This window comes from Fonsecaea pedrosoi, assembly GCF_000835455.1.
Source record: "Fonsecaea pedrosoi CBS 271.37 unplaced genomic scaffold supercont1.4, whole genome shotgun sequence".
Lineage (NCBI taxonomy): Eukaryota > Fungi > Ascomycota > Eurotiomycetes > Chaetothyriales > Herpotrichiellaceae > Fonsecaea > Fonsecaea pedrosoi.
Genome location: NW_013550612.1, coordinates 2,405,721 through 2,424,370, shown reverse-complemented (window position 1 = coordinate 2,424,370; position 18,650 = coordinate 2,405,721). Strand labels below are relative to the sequence as shown.

The 18,650-nt window shown below is 51.6% G+C and overlaps 7 protein-coding genes across 7 annotated transcripts; 5 read left to right on the top strand and 2 right to left on the bottom strand.

Moving 5' to 3' along the window:
- Positions 1-917: 917 nt before the first annotated feature.
- On the top strand, positions 918-2,582 carry Z517_06679 (uncharacterized protein; the record flags this gene model as incomplete). Its single annotated transcript, XM_013428418.1, has 1 exon — positions 918-2,582. The coding sequence occupies one exon, from the start codon at positions 918-920 to the stop codon at positions 2,580-2,582; it is 1,665 nt and encodes a 554-aa protein (XP_013283872.1).
- A 622-nt stretch (positions 2,583-3,204) lies between these two features.
- On the top strand, positions 3,205-5,564 carry Z517_06678 (uncharacterized protein; the record flags this gene model as incomplete). Its single annotated transcript, XM_013428417.1, has 2 exons — positions 3,205-4,167; positions 4,227-5,564. 2 exons carry the CDS (start codon positions 3,205-3,207, stop codon positions 5,562-5,564), a joined length of 2,301 nt encoding a protein of 766 aa, XP_013283871.1.
- Positions 5,565-6,063: 499 nt separating this feature from the next.
- Z517_06677 (uncharacterized protein) lies at positions 6,064-7,190 on the top strand (the record flags this gene model as incomplete). Its single annotated transcript, XM_013428416.1, has 4 exons — positions 6,064-6,345; positions 6,477-6,716; positions 6,790-6,868; positions 6,937-7,190. The coding sequence occupies 4 exons, from the start codon at positions 6,064-6,066 to the stop codon at positions 7,188-7,190; spliced, it is 855 nt and encodes a 284-aa protein (XP_013283870.1).
- A 158-nt stretch (positions 7,191-7,348) lies between these two features.
- Z517_06676 (uncharacterized protein) lies at positions 7,349-9,239 on the bottom strand (the record flags this gene model as incomplete). Its single annotated transcript, XM_013428415.1, has 2 exons — positions 7,349-8,867; positions 8,926-9,239. 2 exons carry the CDS (start codon positions 9,237-9,239, stop codon positions 7,349-7,351), a joined length of 1,833 nt encoding a protein of 610 aa, XP_013283869.1.
- Positions 9,240-10,065: 826 nt separating this feature from the next.
- Z517_06675 (uncharacterized protein) lies at positions 10,066-11,193 on the bottom strand (the record flags this gene model as incomplete). Its single annotated transcript, XM_013428414.1, has 1 exon — positions 10,066-11,193. The coding sequence occupies one exon, from the start codon at positions 11,191-11,193 to the stop codon at positions 10,066-10,068; it is 1,128 nt and encodes a 375-aa protein (XP_013283868.1).
- Positions 11,194-12,013: 820 nt separating this feature from the next.
- Positions 12,014-14,074, top strand: Z517_06674 (tyrosine-tRNA ligase; the record flags this gene model as incomplete). Its single annotated transcript, XM_013428413.1, has 5 exons — positions 12,014-12,267; positions 12,318-12,471; positions 12,527-12,813; positions 12,874-13,246; positions 13,298-14,074. The coding sequence occupies 5 exons, from the start codon at positions 12,014-12,016 to the stop codon at positions 14,072-14,074; spliced, it is 1,845 nt and encodes a 614-aa protein (XP_013283867.1).
- A 318-nt stretch (positions 14,075-14,392) lies between these two features.
- Positions 14,393-18,158, top strand: Z517_06673 (uncharacterized protein; the record flags this gene model as incomplete). The annotated part of the gene is made up of 3 exons (XM_013428412.1): positions 14,393-14,761; positions 14,816-14,987; positions 15,034-18,158. 3 exons carry the CDS (start codon positions 14,393-14,395, stop codon positions 18,156-18,158), a joined length of 3,666 nt encoding a protein of 1,221 aa, XP_013283866.1.
- Between the last annotated feature and the right edge of the window lie 492 nt (positions 18,159-18,650).

Sequence of the window (18,650 nt, the reverse complement as noted above, 5' to 3'; positions counted from 1 at the left end):
TATCACTGGACTGAGTAGCACGACGTACAATGTAAGCTACTTGTGGGAACTCGTCGCTTTCATAGTACCATTGCTTGGAAAATGCCATTGGTAACACAGTATCGGCGCAGAGAGAATGTTGGCATGGAACCTTTGACTACGGAGCTGATCAGAGGGGAGGGTCCGGCTACCATCCGTATGTGCCGTCCTGCCGCTACCAGAAGTATCTACGGCCGATATGTGCCAAACATAAGCAGTCTCGAGAATGTTATAACAGCATTTGGTGCCATCCACGACTCACTGATAACTGGCCATTTTGAGGGAGTCCAGCGCCCGCGATTTAGAACAAGGAGTTGAAGTCGACGTTTATCGCATCCCGCTCGGTTGCCAGATTCACGTCTTGCTCACTCCCAAAGTCCTCTAGCTGCAATGTGCTTCTAGGAAAGAGATGTGCTCACACGGCATGGACCTCAACGTCCCCTGAACAGGCACATGGACCCACATGCCGAGTATTCGAGTGGGTCCGGTCTGGACGGAGAGTTTCCCCACGGGAAAGACTTTGGGGAAAGGCAGCCTCTCTCCCCTGAGATAGACTCTGGGCTAGGATCTCCCGGTTCCACAACAGCAATTTCCACAGTGTTCAGCAAAGGAAAGGGGGACAGGAGCCCCTCGGGTTGCCTCGGCATGCCGAGGACTCTGCTCCGCGGGATCCACGGTCAAACCGGCCTTCCCCACCAAGACTCGCATTCCTGGGGAAATTCCCAAGGCCCCAGGTTAAGGGATGACGGAACGATTTGCACCCTTGCCGCGTAAAGTCAACTCGACTCTGCATCCGAAGGTCGATCTCTTTGAACTTAATAGGTCTATGGAAAGCACGGCGCTCTATTACTTTGCTTTCTTGTGATCGCTCTCTACCAAACCCAACAGTGTACTCCGAAATGGCCGCGAAATCACCAGATGGTGTCAACGGCACCAAACCAGCGGGGTTCGGAGGCAATCCTGACTTTGAAGCCGCTATCATCGGAGCGGGATTCTCTGGACTTCGTATGTTCTACGAGTTACGCCGCATCGGAGTATCAGCCAAAATCTTCGAAACGGGTTCTGAAGTGGGAGGGACCTGGTACTGGAACAACTATCCAGGATGTCGAACCGACTGCGAGAGCTGGGTTTATGCCCTGAACTGCTCGAAGGAGCTATGTCAAGAATGGACCTGGTCGGAACGCTATCCTCGCCAGCCCGAAGTGAAGCAATACTTGAATTTTGTCGCTGATCGATTTGATATGCGTAAAGACATTCTTTTCAATAGTCAGATCAAATCAGCGCACTTTGACGAGAACAAGAACGTCTGGAATCTTGAAACCAGCAAAGGTGAAAAATACTCGAGCGTTTTCCTGATTCTCGGCACCGGCCTCTTGTCATCTGCCAAACAGATACCGTTTCCGGGTTATGAATCATTCAAAGGGGACTGGTATCAAACCTCGTCCTGGCCCAAAGACAAGGAGGTCTCCTTCAAGGATAAACGCGTTGCAGTTGTTGGTACGGGTGCTACAGGAGTGCAAATCGTCCCTGTAGCAGCCCATGTGGCCCAGTCTGTCCATGTTTTCCAGCGAACACCAAATTACATCTTGCCGGCGAGGAATTATACGGTGACCAAAGAACACGCCACCGAGATCAAGCAGAACTACGATGATATCTGGGCTTGTGCTAGGGGTCAGGTCTTTGGACTGGATATCCCTCCGACGGGGCGATTATATGCCGACGTCAAAGACGATCCGGAAACTGTCCAAAAAGCCTTTGATGCTGGCTGGGAGGCAGGAGGCTTCAATTTTGTCTTTGAAACCTTTGACGACCTGTTCACCAGCGAAGAGTGCAACAAGGCCGCATGTGACTTCTTGAGGAACAAGACAAGAGCGATTGTAAAGGATCCCAAGACTGCTGAGAAGCTGAATCCAGACTACGCCCTCTTCTCCAAGCGGCCTCCTCTGGGACATCGCTATCTCGAATCTTTCAACAGACCAAATGTTCACCTTGTGGACATCAAGGAAAGCCCAATCCAAGAAATCACACCAAAGGGTATTCGTACCAGTACGGACGAGTACGAATTTGACATCATCGTCTATGCCATTGGCTTTGACGCGGTGACGGGTCCGATCACGAGCATGGATATCCGTGGTCGCAATGGTCGTGCAATCGCCAACGAGTGGTCTACAAAGATCGACACCATGCTCGGAATAGGCATTGAAGGCTTCCCGAACCTATTCATGATGTCCGGCCCAAAAGGCACCTTCAGCAATTTCCCCATGATCATCGATACGACGGGGACAGAAATAGGGAAGATGATAAACTATCTGCGAGAGACCGGCCAACAAACAATCGAACCAACCAAGGCAGCTCAAGACAACTGGAACGAACTGTGCGAACAGCTGTACGGTGCCACCGTCATGTCTAAAACAGCGGAGAAGGTGGGATCGTGGTTCACCGGCGCCAATATTCCCGGGAAGCCCACTGGAACACTCTACTATTTTGGAGGCTTGCAGAACTACATTGCAGAGTGTCAAAAAGAATCATCTGCAGGCTTTCCAGGGTTCGTGTTTGCTCGCTAGCTCTCACAAAGCAGATTCGATGGGACAAAAGTGTTGGACGAGGGGGAAGAGAATGTACAGACTGTCACACCCTGGCACAATGATACTCTCAACATAGATTATTACTTGGCGAATGTCTCAAATGAATTGTCCTCGAGATGAATGTGGAGAGAGATGAAAGATGACTCTGTTAATTCTTTCGTTTTGCGATGTGGAGACATACGTTTCTAGTCCTAATCAGGATAGATGTTTAGGGCGTAGTCAGAATAAGACTTTATTCTGACTCGACTTGGCCTAGCCTGCTTCTGATCACGTGAAATTTGTCGTTATCTCTTCCAAATCAAGACTAGTCTGCCTATACTAGACAATCAGGGTCAGGTGGGGAACTCAGGCTTTTCGCCTTGTAATTGTACTTGCACTTGTCGGTAAAGAGGCTTCGGCAAAAGTGCTTCAGTACCCGCGTAAGTAACGCCACCAAGGTTTCCCAACCTCGAACTCCATGTTTTCCCTCGATTTGGCCAGGTTCGCGGGGGAATCTACCTCCTCGTACTTGGGAGACACTTACATTTGAAAGAAATTTTTACCGCACGTCAATCCACAACGCTGTGGGGGCTTGTTTTTTTTTTTCACCTGTGTTTCCAAAATGGCAGAGGATCAGAACCCTGCGAGACCCGCACCTACCAGCTTTCCAGTCGGCCCAGAGTCACATCTAGCCATGCACGCTACCGGTCAGCCACCAAAGCAGGGCAGGGCTTCTCGCGCCTGTCTGCGGTGTCGGGGACGCAAAGTCAGGTGTGATGCCACGAGAAAGCGTGGCAAGTGCACCAACTGTTCACTCGACGGCACAAGATGCGAGTTCGTCCGTCAGAGCCAACACACGCGTGAATCGAGTGCAAATCCTTCCTGGCCTCACGATAAACAAGCCAACCTACGACAAAACACAGCTGCCGTGGCCGGCCAGAATCTGCTTCGTCACAGCCGAAACGTTGGGCCTGAACATGTGCAGAACGATCTGCCGACAATTTGGGATGTTGCGGCTTCCGACGACATTGCAAACCTGATGAGCGGTCCGGATCTGGACATCTTCAATGCTTCTCAACTCGAGCAGCCTCCACTCCAACAACCTCTGGAGAGACAAGCCGAAGACGCCGACTCTGATCGTCAGCAATCGCACTCACCAAGTGATACTGTGAATCTTCGCGGCATCTCGCACTCTCATAATGCCAGACTCGTCGCGAATGACCGGCCAGATTCAAACACTACAGCTGTGCTACCTGACTTCATTGAAGCGTTTTCAGTCAACCATGTGGATGACGTGGATTACCTGCGCCGCAAAGGAGTTTTCACCTTCCCTCCGAAGCCGCTTCAATTTGCCATCCTGAACCAGTACGCGGATTTTGTACACCCCCTCCTTCCGGTGATCGATCTGGCCGAGTTTCGCAGTATTCTTGGTGGGAGTACGAAACACTCCGGGAAGAGGATGCCCTTGTTGCTCTTTCATGCAGTCATGTTTGCTGGGGTAGCGTCGGTTGACCCCGAAGTGGTGATCCGGCAAAGCTACATGTCGAAATTGGCGGCAAGGGAGGCATACTATGAGCGAGCAAAGGTAAGGTCGAGTATTGCCGATTGTCTGTTGGCAGAAGAAACTGACCGTCTGTTTTGTAGACACTGTTTGACATGGACATCGAAAAGGATAAGACGACGATATGCCAGGCTTCCTTACTGCTCCTCGGGTGGGTAAAGGAGAATAATCCCAAAGACGCGACTTATTGGCTTGGTAATGCAATTACCCAAGCTTACTTTTTGAACTTGGACAAGGACAAACCTCAGTTGTCTACGATTTCACATTCTAGAAGCCGGCATGATCGCAACCGACGTCGAATTTTATGGTGGTGTGTGCTCATGAAAGAATGCGATCTGTGCATGTACACGGGACAGCACCCTCGCATATGGCCGTCGGCTCCGACACTGACCCTGAGCGATTTCGGCTTCAACGACACTGACATAAACATGGCAGCCGACAACTCCAGCCATGAGTCACAAGGCGAACGCTTGAAACATGCGCTGGTATGTGTCGAGAAGGCGAAGCTGTGCAGACACATATACCTCATCCTGCAGCATATATTCCACGATGCCGTGGCCTGGGGCTGGACGGGGTCTGGAACGACTCTACCTGCCTTACGACAGTATATGCTCCGTGACCTCCGGCAATGGCATTCTGAAATCCCAGACACTTTGCGATGGGACTCGTTGCTGGCCGGTGTTCCATATGGCGCTTCTCGAGGTGCGGCTTGGGCCATGTCGGTGATCGAGTTGATATACTGGGGGGCACATTTTGTCATCTACAAAGACAACATGACGAGAGACGTCTATGCACGCATCAGAGTCCAGCAGACGACCGAGCACTCACCACAAACCGAGTGGCACTCTTTCCTGGTCAGACAGGCGGGCTACGAAACAACAGCTGTACTTGAGCAACTGTTGAATCACGACCTCCACGGGGCTCTACCCCCGTCTGCCCTGACCAACATCTACCTGGCGACATCAGCGTTGCTTCTTGATTTCAACCACGCAGACTCGGAGATTCGCAGGCGGAGTATCGCTCAAGTCGACGTCTCCATCAAGTGCTCCTTGCCACTAGCTGACCATGGCCCAATCTTGCGAGACGTAGTAAATATGTTGCAGGATACAAGGAAGGCTGTACTCGGTCGTTCGCTCCAGTCATCATCTAGCACTAGCCACTCGGCTCCAAACCCGGCCAAGCGCAACGCAATAATGGCCGATGCCTTGGACGAAGACAATGAAAAGATGGGACAGCAACCTACCGCTGCTGCTGCTGCTGCTGCTGCTGCCGCCGCCGCGGCGCTTGATCCCGCCAGTGATAGAGTGCCTGATATATCGGCTAATCCATTTTCAACCTCTGAATGGTACTCGGATGGAGATTTGGGATTTGCAGAAAACCTGCTGTCTGCCTTTGACTATTCAGGCTATACCTGGGCATGATCATTCTACCCATGTATTGTAACTAGGACCCAGTTTCTCAATTTGTATGAATTGTACCGTATACGCAGCCATGACTTCTTAGTAGCCTCGGATCGGAGATTGCTTGTTGCGACGTATATATATTTGGTACGAGTTCTGAGCATGAGGATGGCTCTTTATACCAAATACAAGGAACTTACCAGAGACCAGACATTCGGACCAACGTGAAACGATTTTTTCGGCTTAGTGGATCGACGACTCGGGTGAGTTCAACCGCCTCATCAGGCCCCGAGGTCAGACTCTTCCAGCGCTCCGAACTCCTCGGCGGCTGCCTAGAGCCTATTAGAACCGTATCGAGTCTTGTGCGTGACGTCGATCCCAAGAACGTCAAGCAAACATTTGGAGGAACTGTTGACTTTTACTTGAAAGCGATTCCTCACGATCGAACACATTGAAATTTTTTGTGTCTTATCATCCTGACCTCCAAACTCGGTCGTCGACACTTACTTGCCTCCCAAAGATGGCCTCCAGTGACAACGAAAAGCCTGCGAAATCCCCAGTCTGCATCATCACTGGCGGTGCGTCGGGCATGGGACTCGCGGTGGCCGAGCACCTGTGGCAGCTGGGCTGGAATGTCACAATCATTGACGTGAACGAAGAGTCGGGCAAGGAAATTGCGGCCGCGCACGGCGATTCGGCTTTATTTTTCAAGGCCAACGTCGCCGACTACGAGGAGCTGAGCGTTACATTTGCAAAGACGTGGGATCGATGGGGACGACTCGATGCTGTCTTTGGAAACGCGGTAAGAGTCTAACCAACCAACTGTGATCGAGAGGGGGACTTTTGTTGTTATTGTTGTTGTTGTTTTACCGAAACTCGAAGAGAGGAAATAAAAAAAGACAGGGCTCATACCTTTTACTCTCTTTCTCTCAGGGTATCGGCGATCGCATCAGCTTCTACAAACCCCAGCCAGACCGAGCCGACGGGACGCCGCCGAAGCCTTCGACAGCGGTCATCGATATCGACCTGCTAGGCCCCATCTACTGTGCCTACCTCGGGTTTCACTTCTTCCGGAAAAACCCAGACAAGTCTGGCAAATTGATCTTCACCTCGAGCATGGCCGGCATCTATCCTGGCCCGACGATTCCGCTGTATACAGCTTCCAAACACGGGGTGTGTTTCCCACCTACAAGAATGCCGAATGTTGTTTGTGCAATGCGTTTAACAAAAACTGATCTCGCTATAGGTGGTCGGATTGACTAGAGCCTTGGCTCAGCAACTGCGTGAACTCGGAGAGCCTGTCACGGTCAATTGCATATGTCCAGGTAAGGCGAGGGACAAGAACTACTAACGTGGCATCCCCATTCCCGTCACTCACTGACGGGGACTTCAGGTCTCGTCCACACGGGTCTGACCAAGATCTATTCCTTCACCACCCCGGAGGAATACATCACGCCAGTGTCCACAATCATCACGGCCTTTATGAGATTCATCGACGACTCTAGTCGAACCGGCCAGGCTGCCGAGTGCAGTGGTGAAAACATCCATTACAGAGTGCAGCCCGAATGGAGTGACGACAAAGCGGAATTTTTGGGGAACGGTGGACTCGCAAAGGCCATGAAACAGCACAATGTGAAGCTGTATTGACTGACATGGAGAGTTATTATTAGAGAGACGTAGCTTTTGGCAATGCTTTCTTTGATTGAGTGTTTCCGAGTGACTTATAGGGAAAAAAGCATGACCAATATATCTATCCCTCTACCTGTCTATCTATCTAATGTATTGCTACTGGTAGACGACAGTTTTCATGATACCGTTTCCACCGTGGCCGAAGCATATGTGGGCGAAAGACCTTCTAATTTCCCGTCCGTCTGCCACTTCTTCAACAAATTTATAGCCGTCAAGGGACTGCCGCCGTATGAGGAACTCTTGGCCAATTGTCTCGTAATCTGACCTTCGTTGTTGTAGTAACCTGGCGTGCACTCGCTGTGAAACGCTCTCGAGTCTTCGCCCGACGCAATGATCATTTCCACCCACTCGTCTTCGGCGGCTTGAGTGGGCTCTATGGCCTGAATGTTCCTCGCCTTACATTCTGAGATGACATATGCAATATGCTCCGCTTGTATGGCAGTCGTGTGCAGAAAGTTGGGCGTGATGAATGCCTGCACGGTTGTGATCATGAAAAAGTTTGGAAAGTCTCTGGTGATCCAGCCCTGGAACGTGCTCGGGCCGTCTGAGAACTTTTCGGATAGAGGCAGCGCCTTCTTGCCGTATACCTCCATTCCAGCGCGATGGGTCCATGACGTTGCTCGCTCGAAGCCCGTGGCGTAGATCAGGCAGTCGAGTTCGTACTCCTGGCCATTCGCCACGACTCCCTTCTCGGTCGCTCGCTCGATCCCCCGTCCTTTGGTGTCGACGAGCTTGACGTTTGGACGATTGAACGTTTCGAGGTAATCGTCGTGGAAGCACGGCCGCTTGCAAAACTGGTTGTAGTAAGGCTTCAAGCTCTCGGCCGTCTCGGGGTCTTTGACGATGCGGTCGACTCGCCGTCTGATTTCTTCCATTTTCTCGAAATCGGCCAGTTGCCTCCGCTTCTCCTTTTCTTCTTTGCTCAGTTCCGCATTGCCGTCTGATTTTGACGGAAATAACCGCAGGATTATGTCGGTCCATCCATCCATAACCAGGTCTTCCTCCTCCGGAGCGCCGCCGATGATATTGTTGAAGTTGTCCATACGTCGCTGCTGCCAACTCCCCGTGAGTGTTTTGGCCCAATTTTGATCCGTTGGTCGGTTGTTGCGCACGTCGATCGAAGACGGGGTCCGTTGGAAGACGTACAACTCCTTTGCCCATTGGCCGAGGTGAGGTACAATCTGAACCGCCGTGGCTCCTGTGCCGATGATGCCCACTTTCTTGTCCTTGAGGTTGACCAAGCCACCGGTCGAGTCGCCTCCGGTGTATTTGTAGTCCCACCGACTCGAGTGGAAACTCCGTCCCTTGAAAGTCTCGATGCCAGGAAATCCCGGTAGCTTTGGCCGATGGAGCGAGCCGGCGACTCCGACCACAAAACGAGCGAATATCTTGTCTCCGTGGTTAGTTTGTACCGAGTACATCGAACTGTCCTCGTTCCAACGGATACTCAAGACCTCTGTCTTGAAAATAGCCTTGTCGTAAAGCTTTAGCTCCCTCGCAAGTCTTTTTGCGTAGTCTAGGAGCTCTGGCCCGTGGGCGTACTTTTCCGTGGGAATGTACCCGATACGGTCCAACAGTGGCATATAGATATAAGACTCGATGTCACACTGCACACCAGGGTAGCGATTCCAGTACCTGGCATAATATGGTCAATACTTGATTTATAACAAAAACGCGTGTTTGGACTACTAACCAAACACCACCGAAATCTGCTCCCTTTTCGAGAATCTTGTAGTCCGAAATCCCGTTCTTCTCGAGATGATATGCCAGGAGCTCGCTTCCGTACCCGGCACCAACTACCACAACGTCGGTCTTGATGTCGAGAGGCTCTCGGCGGTCATCTTGACCGGCCCATGGATCGTCCAGATAGTGAGCCAGAGCACCCTCGACCGATCGATACTGGTCGACCCCATGTGGATTGGCTTGGATTCGCTTTTCACGCTCGGCCAGGTACTTTGCTTTCAACGCTTCCGGGTCGAACCCCAGTTTCTCATCGGTTTTCGCCATCCTTTTTCGAGGTGGCTGAGAACGAACAACAAAAGATTTACCTGCTGCTCATGGTGTGCACAGAGAATATTGTAAGTCAACACTCTCTATCTCTCTATCTATATCTCTCGATTGGACGTCCCGATAAAGTCCTGTAAAATTCTGTTCTTGGGAAGAGTACCGTATGCAATCATACGACGATCCCCATTGACCTAGCAGCATACAAGTGAGCGCCACTTGTTTTCGTTCGTGTTCCTCGGGGCCGCGATTACCACCTCTGGTGGATGGAGTATTGCCATGCCCCCGAGCCAAGGGAGGTGGGAGGGTAATCATGTGGGGCCTCGGTATGCCGAAGTGTGTGTGTGTGTGTGTGTGTGTGTGTGTGTGTGTGTGTGTGTGTGTTGATCCATTTCGGGATTCTAGCTGAGGAAACCTTCTGCAACAGATGTTGCGTCTAGGTCACTGGAAAGGAGAAAGACTTTGGTGATATCTAGTGATGCATGAAGCCCTCGGCACATCATCTGTGTTGAGACATGTGCCACTGGGGTCCGCGCTTGCTGCGGTCCTACCAATCTCTACAAACATATCTCGTAAGTATTACTGGGAGTATTTTAGGTATTGGTAGGTAAGTAGGCGCCTTGGCATATGTATTTGTGCCTTCCAGATAATCCAGAAACCATTGTTTTGTCCTTGACCGTGATCCCACACGCCTTGCCCGGATATGTCGCAAGTATAGTCATGTCAGTCCTTAATCTCAGCGAGCCATGGGTCTTGGAGCAAGAAGCTTATAATCATATATCAATGGAAAGTTCAAAGTTCTGTTCCTGGCTTGCCCACCCACTATACGCTATGACAGTGCTTCGTAAAATGCAGCGACGTACGCCGAGGATCGAGAATTGCCAATGGTGCCTTGTTCCATGTGGTTCATGGTATAAGCAAAGGTGATTTTCTTGTCAAGGTCCATGACGACAATTGAGCCGCCCCAGCCTCCCCAGAAACAGACCTTGCCCTTGGGAAGCCACTTGAGAATTGGTGCCTCCAGGCAATACCCAATGCCAAAGCGTACCTCTATACCAAGAACCAAGTCTGTACCATTCGACTGCGTTTCCCAGATGCGGTCGATGGTGGCCGGAGATAGCAGACGTTGCCCGTCAACCTCGCCACCAAGCGTGATGGCAGAGAGCATCTTACAAACTGACCTTGCATTGCCGTGACCGTTCAGAGCACCCATCTCGACCCGCTTCCATTCGTCCGTCCAGGAAGCTTTGGCGTCCAATAGAGGATTGCTCAATGTCTTTGCCATGACAGATTTTGGATCGATTTGAGACAGGTCCATATGTGGTGGTGGAACGACCTTTGCAACTCGATGCCACTCGCTCTCCGGACAGCCGACGGAAAAGTCAGCCTTGAGCGGTCCGGCGATTTCCTGATTCACTACCTGGCCGAGTGTTTTACCTGAGGCGGCTTGAATGACCGGTTGTAACAAGTGACCCATAGTCAGAGCGTGGTAGCCAGAAGCGGTGCCAGGTTCCCACCAGGGTCGCTGAGCGGCAAGCTTCGCGCTGGCGCTGGGTACATCTTCGACTCCTTCAATGTCGATGGGATCGTCCCAACCTGAGAGTCCAGATGTATGGGAGAGGAGATGGCGAACTTTGACGTCTGACTTGCCCTCAGCTGCAAATTCAGGCCAGTACTTTGCCACAGGATCGTCGAGCCCCAGCAATCCTCGGTCGGCGAGAATGAGAGTAGCGAGTGATAGGACGGTCTTCGTTGTTGACCAGACGTTGACAATGGTGTTCTCAGTCCACGGCTTGGTTCGTTCTTGGTCGGCCCATCCTCCCCAAAGATCGATCACATTCTTACCATCGATATTGACACAGATTGAGGCTCCAAGCTCCGCGCCAGAATCCAGAAATCCTTGGAATAGCTCTTTCACCTTGAAGAACCGCTCATCGCAGCGACCTTCTACCGACATGGTGGTGGGATTAAGATACAGGACGATTAGAAATGACTCAGCCTGAGGAATCTTTGTGCGGGGGATAACAGGTTTGTATATACCTCCCGAGGGCAAGATGCAGACACCGAGAACGGGCCGGGCACCCGTGAAACTCAATTTGCCGGCCTCGGACAACCACTACCCGTGGTAATCTGGGGTTCTGTTGCTTACCAAGGATTTGGTTGCATTATCACAACGGGTCTCTGTTCAGTCTGCATCTGGATATATCATCCGGTAGGCATCGCTAGTGTTGACCAGGAACTGGCTGGGTGGACACCCTCTGAATACCAAATCAAAGACCCATGGATTGCTGAGTTGGAAGGTAGCCAGTATGCTTCAAATAGCACAGAAAACTCGAAGTACTCTGACCGTGTGGTGACTGTCCATGTGGAACAATGTAGGAGTGCATGGTACAAGGTACTGTTTATCCAAGAGTCCGAAAGTGTCTGCAAACAATTGTTTTTCGGGTGCGCTTTGCTGCAAGGAGAACCGGCAACCGGTACGAGTATTCCACCAGTCGGCGGCGTGTTCTAGAATAGGGGACCGGGGGTGCCTATAAGTGGAAATAGTACTGCGGGGGACTTGGCAGAAAACAAAGGGAAACGGGCGTACACCTAATGAGGAAAGTTTGACGACGTACCGTGCAGTCTTGGCCCTGATGTTCGCTGCTAGTTGATGATTGGCTGACGGTGTCGGCGACTGCTGCGCCGAAAGTCCGTCCCTGAACCACAACTTTTTCGTTTGCGCAGTTGAACTCGTTTTGATGCGCCCGCATTGAACTACCTGGGTAGAGAGCCTCATGAAGACACCAAACCACCTCCGCACAGCTTGTCGCCCCTTGTACATCTGTCGAAGCTGTCGCAGCCACCTTCGCGATCGGAATCCACCTCCAAGCGCATCGGCCCCACGAAGATGGATCACGCAAGCCCACGTGCGACGGATACAAGAAGCGGAGGAAGAATGGCGTGCAAAAGCCCAAGCCATCGAAAAGGGCAACATGAAGTCGATGCTTACTATACTTGAGGAGCGGGGGTATATCAACCAGATTGTCGGGTAAGAGTCCGCGAAAATAAGGTCCAGGATGTCTCATTGACGGTTTGAAGCACAAGGGAAGAACTGGACAAGCTCCTCACCCACCGTCGAGTTGGAGTCTATGCTGGCATAGACCCGACCGCCCCTTCTCTACATGTTGGTCATATGGTTCCCTTCATGGTCCTGGGTTGGCTCTATATCCATGGTTACAAGGCCAATTTCATTGTAAGCAGTACTAGTGGACGTGGTCTCTTGCGAAGGAGTAGCTGACCGTTATCAGTTAGGGGGATTCACCGCTAGTATTGGCGACCCTTCGGGCCGTTTGAAAGGCAGAGAAATGATGTCTCCATCGCAGAGGAAAGGCAACATGGCAGCTATGCATATTCAACTCAAGAGACTCGGTGCGTCGATTGAAACATACGCCGCACGGAAAGGATATACGCGGGAATGGGCCTGGCGCAGATCTCTCGAGAACAATGTAACATGGTGGTCCAAGGTCACAGCAAGAGAGTTTCTGTCCATTCTCGGTCGACACATACGGATAGGTCCAATGCTGGGCCGAGACACGTGAGCAGGCCATTCCTTCTTTCGCGGGTGGTTTGGTTGCTGACCATGGTTGTCTTTTAGGGTGAAGAATAGGCTAGAGAAAGGGGACGGAATGTCCTTTGCTGAGTTCAGCTACCCCCTGGTCCAGGCATGGGACTGGTGGCATTTGTTCCAATCCGGTTGCCAGCTGCAAGTCGGTGGAGCGGATCAGTTTGGAAATATTCTCGCTGGTGCTGAAGCTGTGAAGCAAATCGCCAAAGACTCACACGAGTACCAAGTTGCATTGCGGCAAACACAGCTCCTCGATTCAAAGCGCGGCATTGAGGTCACTTCGGATCCAATGGGATTCACTGTGCCTCTCTTGACCACGGCCTCGGGACAAAAGTTTGGAAAGAGTGCTGGTAATGCCGTCTGGCTTAATCCAGACATGACGAGCATCTTTGATCTATACCAGGTATGACTTGTGCCCTACAGAGAGCTTGACGAGGCTGACACGAGTTAAAAGTTCTTCCTGCGCTCCTCAGACTCCGACGTCGAAAAATACCTCAAGTTGCTGACTTTCTTGCCCTTGCCCGAGATCACCGAAATCATGAAGGAGCATCAAAAAGATCAATCAAAACGGATAGCACAGCACAAGCTCGCAAAAGAGTTCGTCGAGCTCATCTACGGACTAGATGCTGCGAACAGCGCCGAAAGTGAACATCGTCAACTTTTCCAAAAAGGCATTAGCCTCAGCGATATGAAGGCGAGCTTGACAGAGACACAAGCAAGTGATACACATTCTTCTGGTAACCCACTCTTCGCACACCCTTCATTAAACAAGCATGCGCAGCCTTTGCGGCGGGAAGACAATGTCTCGACTCACATCAAGCTCCCACGGAGCCTCATTTCCCAGAAACCTATGAGCAATATTCTCTGGTCGGCAGGGATGGTGACGTCAAAAGCAGAGGGCCAGCGACTTATTAATGCTGGAGGAGCGTACGTGGGAGGCGCCTCAGATGCAACAAATGCAATGGACGATAGCCTCAGCTTTACACCCGTCAAGACGTCCGACTGGAAGGAGGTTCAAAAATGGATCATCGACGACAACCTGCTCATTCTTCGAACAGGGAAGTGGAGGATCAAGATTATCAACATCGTCCCAGACGAGGAATATGCGGAGCTTGGATTGACATGCCCTGGATGGGATGGACCTCCTGGGAGCAAGGATAGTCCTGATGTGTCAATGGACAACAATCAGAGAGGTGGGGGAGGCGAGTCAACGGTCTTGAAGACGTTGTGATCTCCGATGTAATAACATATCAGCCTGCGTCAAAGGCAGCATGTAAAATCAAATACCATGTAACTTGCTCCTGAGGACGAGGCTGACAACTGAGGGGGCAGGGGGGTCGTGTGGCTGGGACCGTCTAGTGCCTGGCTTGCCTGATCGGCTACTTTACGCGTCAGGCGTTGGACGCGCTAGCAACTCGGTCTCTCTCCACGCGGTTGTCTTCTCTCCAACATTTTCGTGTTTCTCAGGACTTGATCAATCCGCTCAGTAACTAATACTATCTTTTTCTCTCTGGTATAGAGGCCTGAATGGTCTCATTGCCTCCGAAACATGCCAAAGAAGACTGTCTCTACCCCTGCTTCCACCCCCGCATTGAAGAAATCCTCTTCTACGGGTGGACAGAAGACCCTCTTTGGCTTCTTCCAAAAGACTCCCTCCACTGGCTCTCCAGCCGCATTGCCTGCTCGATCAGTGTCTGATACGCCTGTTCCATCCAAGACTCGCACGAAACCGGTCGGCAAATCGTCAGCTGCTCTGACGCCTGTTGCCAGCAGTGACGCGGTCGAACCTGAAGATGAGGACGACACCCCTAAGGCGAGTCTGCCTCTTTCCAAAGGTCTGCCATCGCCAGTCTCAGCTGACGATGAGCAGACTAATGGCAGAGAGGAGTTGACAGCCCGTGGGACACCTTCGCGCAGGGTAAGAAACCACGCCCTTCAGTGACTGCGTTGAACTAACCGCTGAGGTCAATAGGCCAAAACCAGGAAGATCAACTATCTCGAGTCCGACAGCGAAGGCACCGACGGTGACGATGTTTTCAAGCCGACCCCAGGACGCCGGGCTCGATCTACTAAACGCAAGCGACCCTCCGATAGTGCGGACGAGGACGTCTATGAGCAAGAAAATGAAGCGCAGCCGGAAGATGGTACATACCTTATCTCAATCTGATTGGTTTCGTGCTAACTGTGCAGAAATGGATGACTTTATTGTACCTGATGACTCTGAAGACGAAGTACGTCGCCCTGTGAAGCGCAAGCGGACCGCCAAAAATACCTCCCGAACTGCTTCCTCTCACTTCACTCCTGCAACGGATGAAGTTGAGGTCGATGTCGACCAAGAAATCCCCGAGGGCACTTCGACTGCTCTGCAGTGGGCGTACGACCCTGAGCATCCTCAGCCTTTGCAGCCACGGCCGACCAACATTCCACCTAAACAACCCAGCGGGAGGAAACAGAAAGCCCACATGACCGAGCCGGAAAAGCGCCACGCCTGGCTTGAGGATATCAGGGATATGGACCGCAATCCACCGGGCCATCCTGACTACGATCCACGCACCTTGTATATTCCGCCCATGGCCTGGAGGGCTTTCTCGCCTTTTGAGAAGCAGTACTGGGAAATCAAGCAGAAGTTCTGGGATACTATTGTCTTCTTCAAGAAAGGCAAATTCTACGAGCTCTACGAAAACGATGCGACCATCGGGCATCAATTGTTCGATTTGAAATTGACTGACCGTGTGAACATGAGAATGGTGGGCGTTCCAGAGTCGAGCTTAGACCTCTGGGCGAATCAATTCGTCGCAAAGGGGTTTAAGATTGCCCGCGTGGACCAGCAGGAGACTGCTCTGGGCAAAGACATGCGTGAGCGGGATGAAAAGTCTAGTGGATTTGCCAGCAAGAAGAGCAAAGAGGACAAAGTCATCAAGAGAGAACTAGCCTGTGTGCTCACTGCAGGTACACTGGTCGACGGCACTATGCTCCAGGACGACATGTCGACGTACTGTGTAGCAATCAAGGAATCCGAGGTCGAGGATCTGCCAGCATTTGGTGTGGCATTTGTGGACACTGCCACCGGCCAGTTCCACATCTCTGAATTTGTCGACGATGCGGACCTGACCAAGTTCGAGACATTCATCGCCCAGACCAGACCTCAAGAGATTCTGCTGGAAAAGGGCGGTGTGTCAATGAAGACATTGCGCATCCTCAAGAACAACACCAGCCCAACTACTATCTGGAACTACTTGAAACCTGGCAAGGAATTCTGGGAAGGCCACATCACTGCCAAGGAAATTGAAGCAGAGAACTACTTTCCCAACGAGTGGCCTCAAGTTCTGCAGCAGGCGAAAGAGAAGGATTTACTCATGTCTGCTCTTGGTGCTTTGATCCAGTATCTGAGGGCTTTGAAGATTGAGCGTGGTCTCGTGACGATCGGTAACTTTACATGGTACGATCCTATTCGCAAAGCCACGAGCTTGGTCCTCGATGGTCAGACCTTGATCAACCTGGAAGTCTTTGCCAACTCCTACGACGGTGGAAGTGAAGGCACGCTCTTCCAGCTATTGAACCGCTGTGTCACGCCGTTCGGCAAACGCTTATTCAAACAATGGGTGTGCCATCCACTCATGGACACGAAGAAGATCAATGCGCGGCTGGATGCTGTCGACTCTCTCAACGCCGATGCGAAAGTCCGGGATCGTTTCACTTCCCAAATGACAAAGATGCCGGACCTCGAGCGATTGATATCGCGTGTCCACGCAGGAACCTGCAAAGTTCAGGACTTTGTCAGAGTTCTTGAGGGATTCGAGCAGATTGACCACACTATGTCCTTATTGCGCGACGGCACTGGTAAAGCAACGGACAGCGAAGGTGTCATCGGCCAATTGATTTCAGCTATGCCGGATCTCGAACCCCGTCTCAAGTATTGGGACAATGCCTTTGACCGCCAGAAGGCTAAGGAGTCTGGCGTCTTAGTGCCCGAACGTGGCATCGAAGAAGAGTTCGACAACTCCCAGGACACGATTGATGCCATCAACGAAAAATTTGATGAACTTCTCCGCAAGTGGCGCAAAGAGCTCAAGTCCAATGCTATCTGCTTCCGCGACAACGGCAAGGAAATAATGCAAATGGAAGTGCCTACTCGCATCAAGGTGCCCGCCGCTTGGGACCAGATGTCCGCCACCGCGAGCGTCAAAAGATACTACTTCCCAGAACTGCGGAATCTCGTGCGGAAACTCCAAGAAGCACAAGAGACACACTCTCAGATCGTCAAGGATGTGTCGCTCAAACTTTACGCCAAGTTCGACGAACATTACGATATATGGCTCGCGGCAGTCAAGATCATCGCGCAACTAGACTGTTTGATTTCCCTTGCGAAAGCAAGCACATCTTTGGGACACCCGAGCTGTCGTCCAGAATTCGTTGACCCATCTGGCAAGGATGCCGGTGGTCGGTCGACCTTGGAACTCATTGATCTACGCCACCCATGTCTTCTGACCAAGGTTGACGACTTCATCCCCAACGACATTGTTTTGGGCGGAAGCTCGCAAAATCTGACCCTTCTCACGGGTGCAAATGCCGCCGGAAAATCCACGGTCCTCCGAATGACCTGTATCGCGGTTATCATGGCTCAGATCGGCTGCTACCTCCCCTGCGCGTCTGCTCGTCTTACACCGTTTGACCGAATCATGTCGCGCCTGGGGGCTCAGGATCACATTTTTGCCGCCCAGTCAACATTTTTTGTCGAACTGGCAGAGACAAAGAAGATTCTGAGCGAGGCCACACCACGTAGCCTGGTCATCCTGGACGAGCTGGGAAGAGGAACGTCTTCGCACGATGGCGTGGCCGTCGCCCAAGCCGTCCTGCACCATCTAGCCACACATGTGGGCTGCTTGGGCTTCTTCGCGACGCATTACCACTCGCTCTCTTCGGAGTTTGCGCATCATCCAGAAATAGCGCCGAAGAGAATGAAGATCCTCGTGGACGATGCAGACAGGCGAGTGACATTCCTATACAAACTGGAGGAGGGCACCGCCGAGGGGTCTTTCGGTATGCACTGCGCCAGCATGTGTGGGATCTCGAACCAAGTCATTGAACGCGCAGAGGAGGCGGCAAAGGAGTGGGAGATTTCCAACCTCATGGCACGAAAGCAGAGGACCAAGAGCTCTCACAGTGGTGAGATGCAGGCCAAGGAGGCGAACGACAAGGACGAGGAGAAAGAAGTGCCATTGGGCATCTTGAGTGATCTCGCATGGATCCTCAAGGGGAAAGAAGTGGAAGATCGCGGCCTCGACGTGCTTGTCAAGTGCATTGAAGCTTTGTGAGCGGTGTCCTGGTTCTGTCGCATGTTTTGTGTGAGCGATGAGGTTTAAAGCCATGATTGTCTGTTTTTTATCAGTCATTCCTCCTCGCCATGTGTTATTACATAAAGTTTGTTCCGTGGTCTTTTGCCACCACGGCCGAAGCAGGCGGGTTTCCTCGATATTCACTATACGGGGAGTTTGTGGGTGGGTAGCAAGAGGAGTCTGAAACAGAGAAGAAAAGAGAACCAAAAAGAGATCTATCCATCTACCAGGTATTTACCATGTGCTCGGTACGTATGGTAGATCTGAGTCTGACCTTTTGCGGGAAACTGGTATCCAACAATAATAATCAATTCTGTATGTCATCCTTGTCCATTTGTCAATCTATCAATCTATCCATCCCAGGCAGTGACCTCGGGATGGGTATAGGTGCGGACGGGTACGAGTACGATTAATGGATACCGTCGGAAGAAAGCTGTCTTTGCTTATCCTTGGTTGCTCACTCAAGATCAT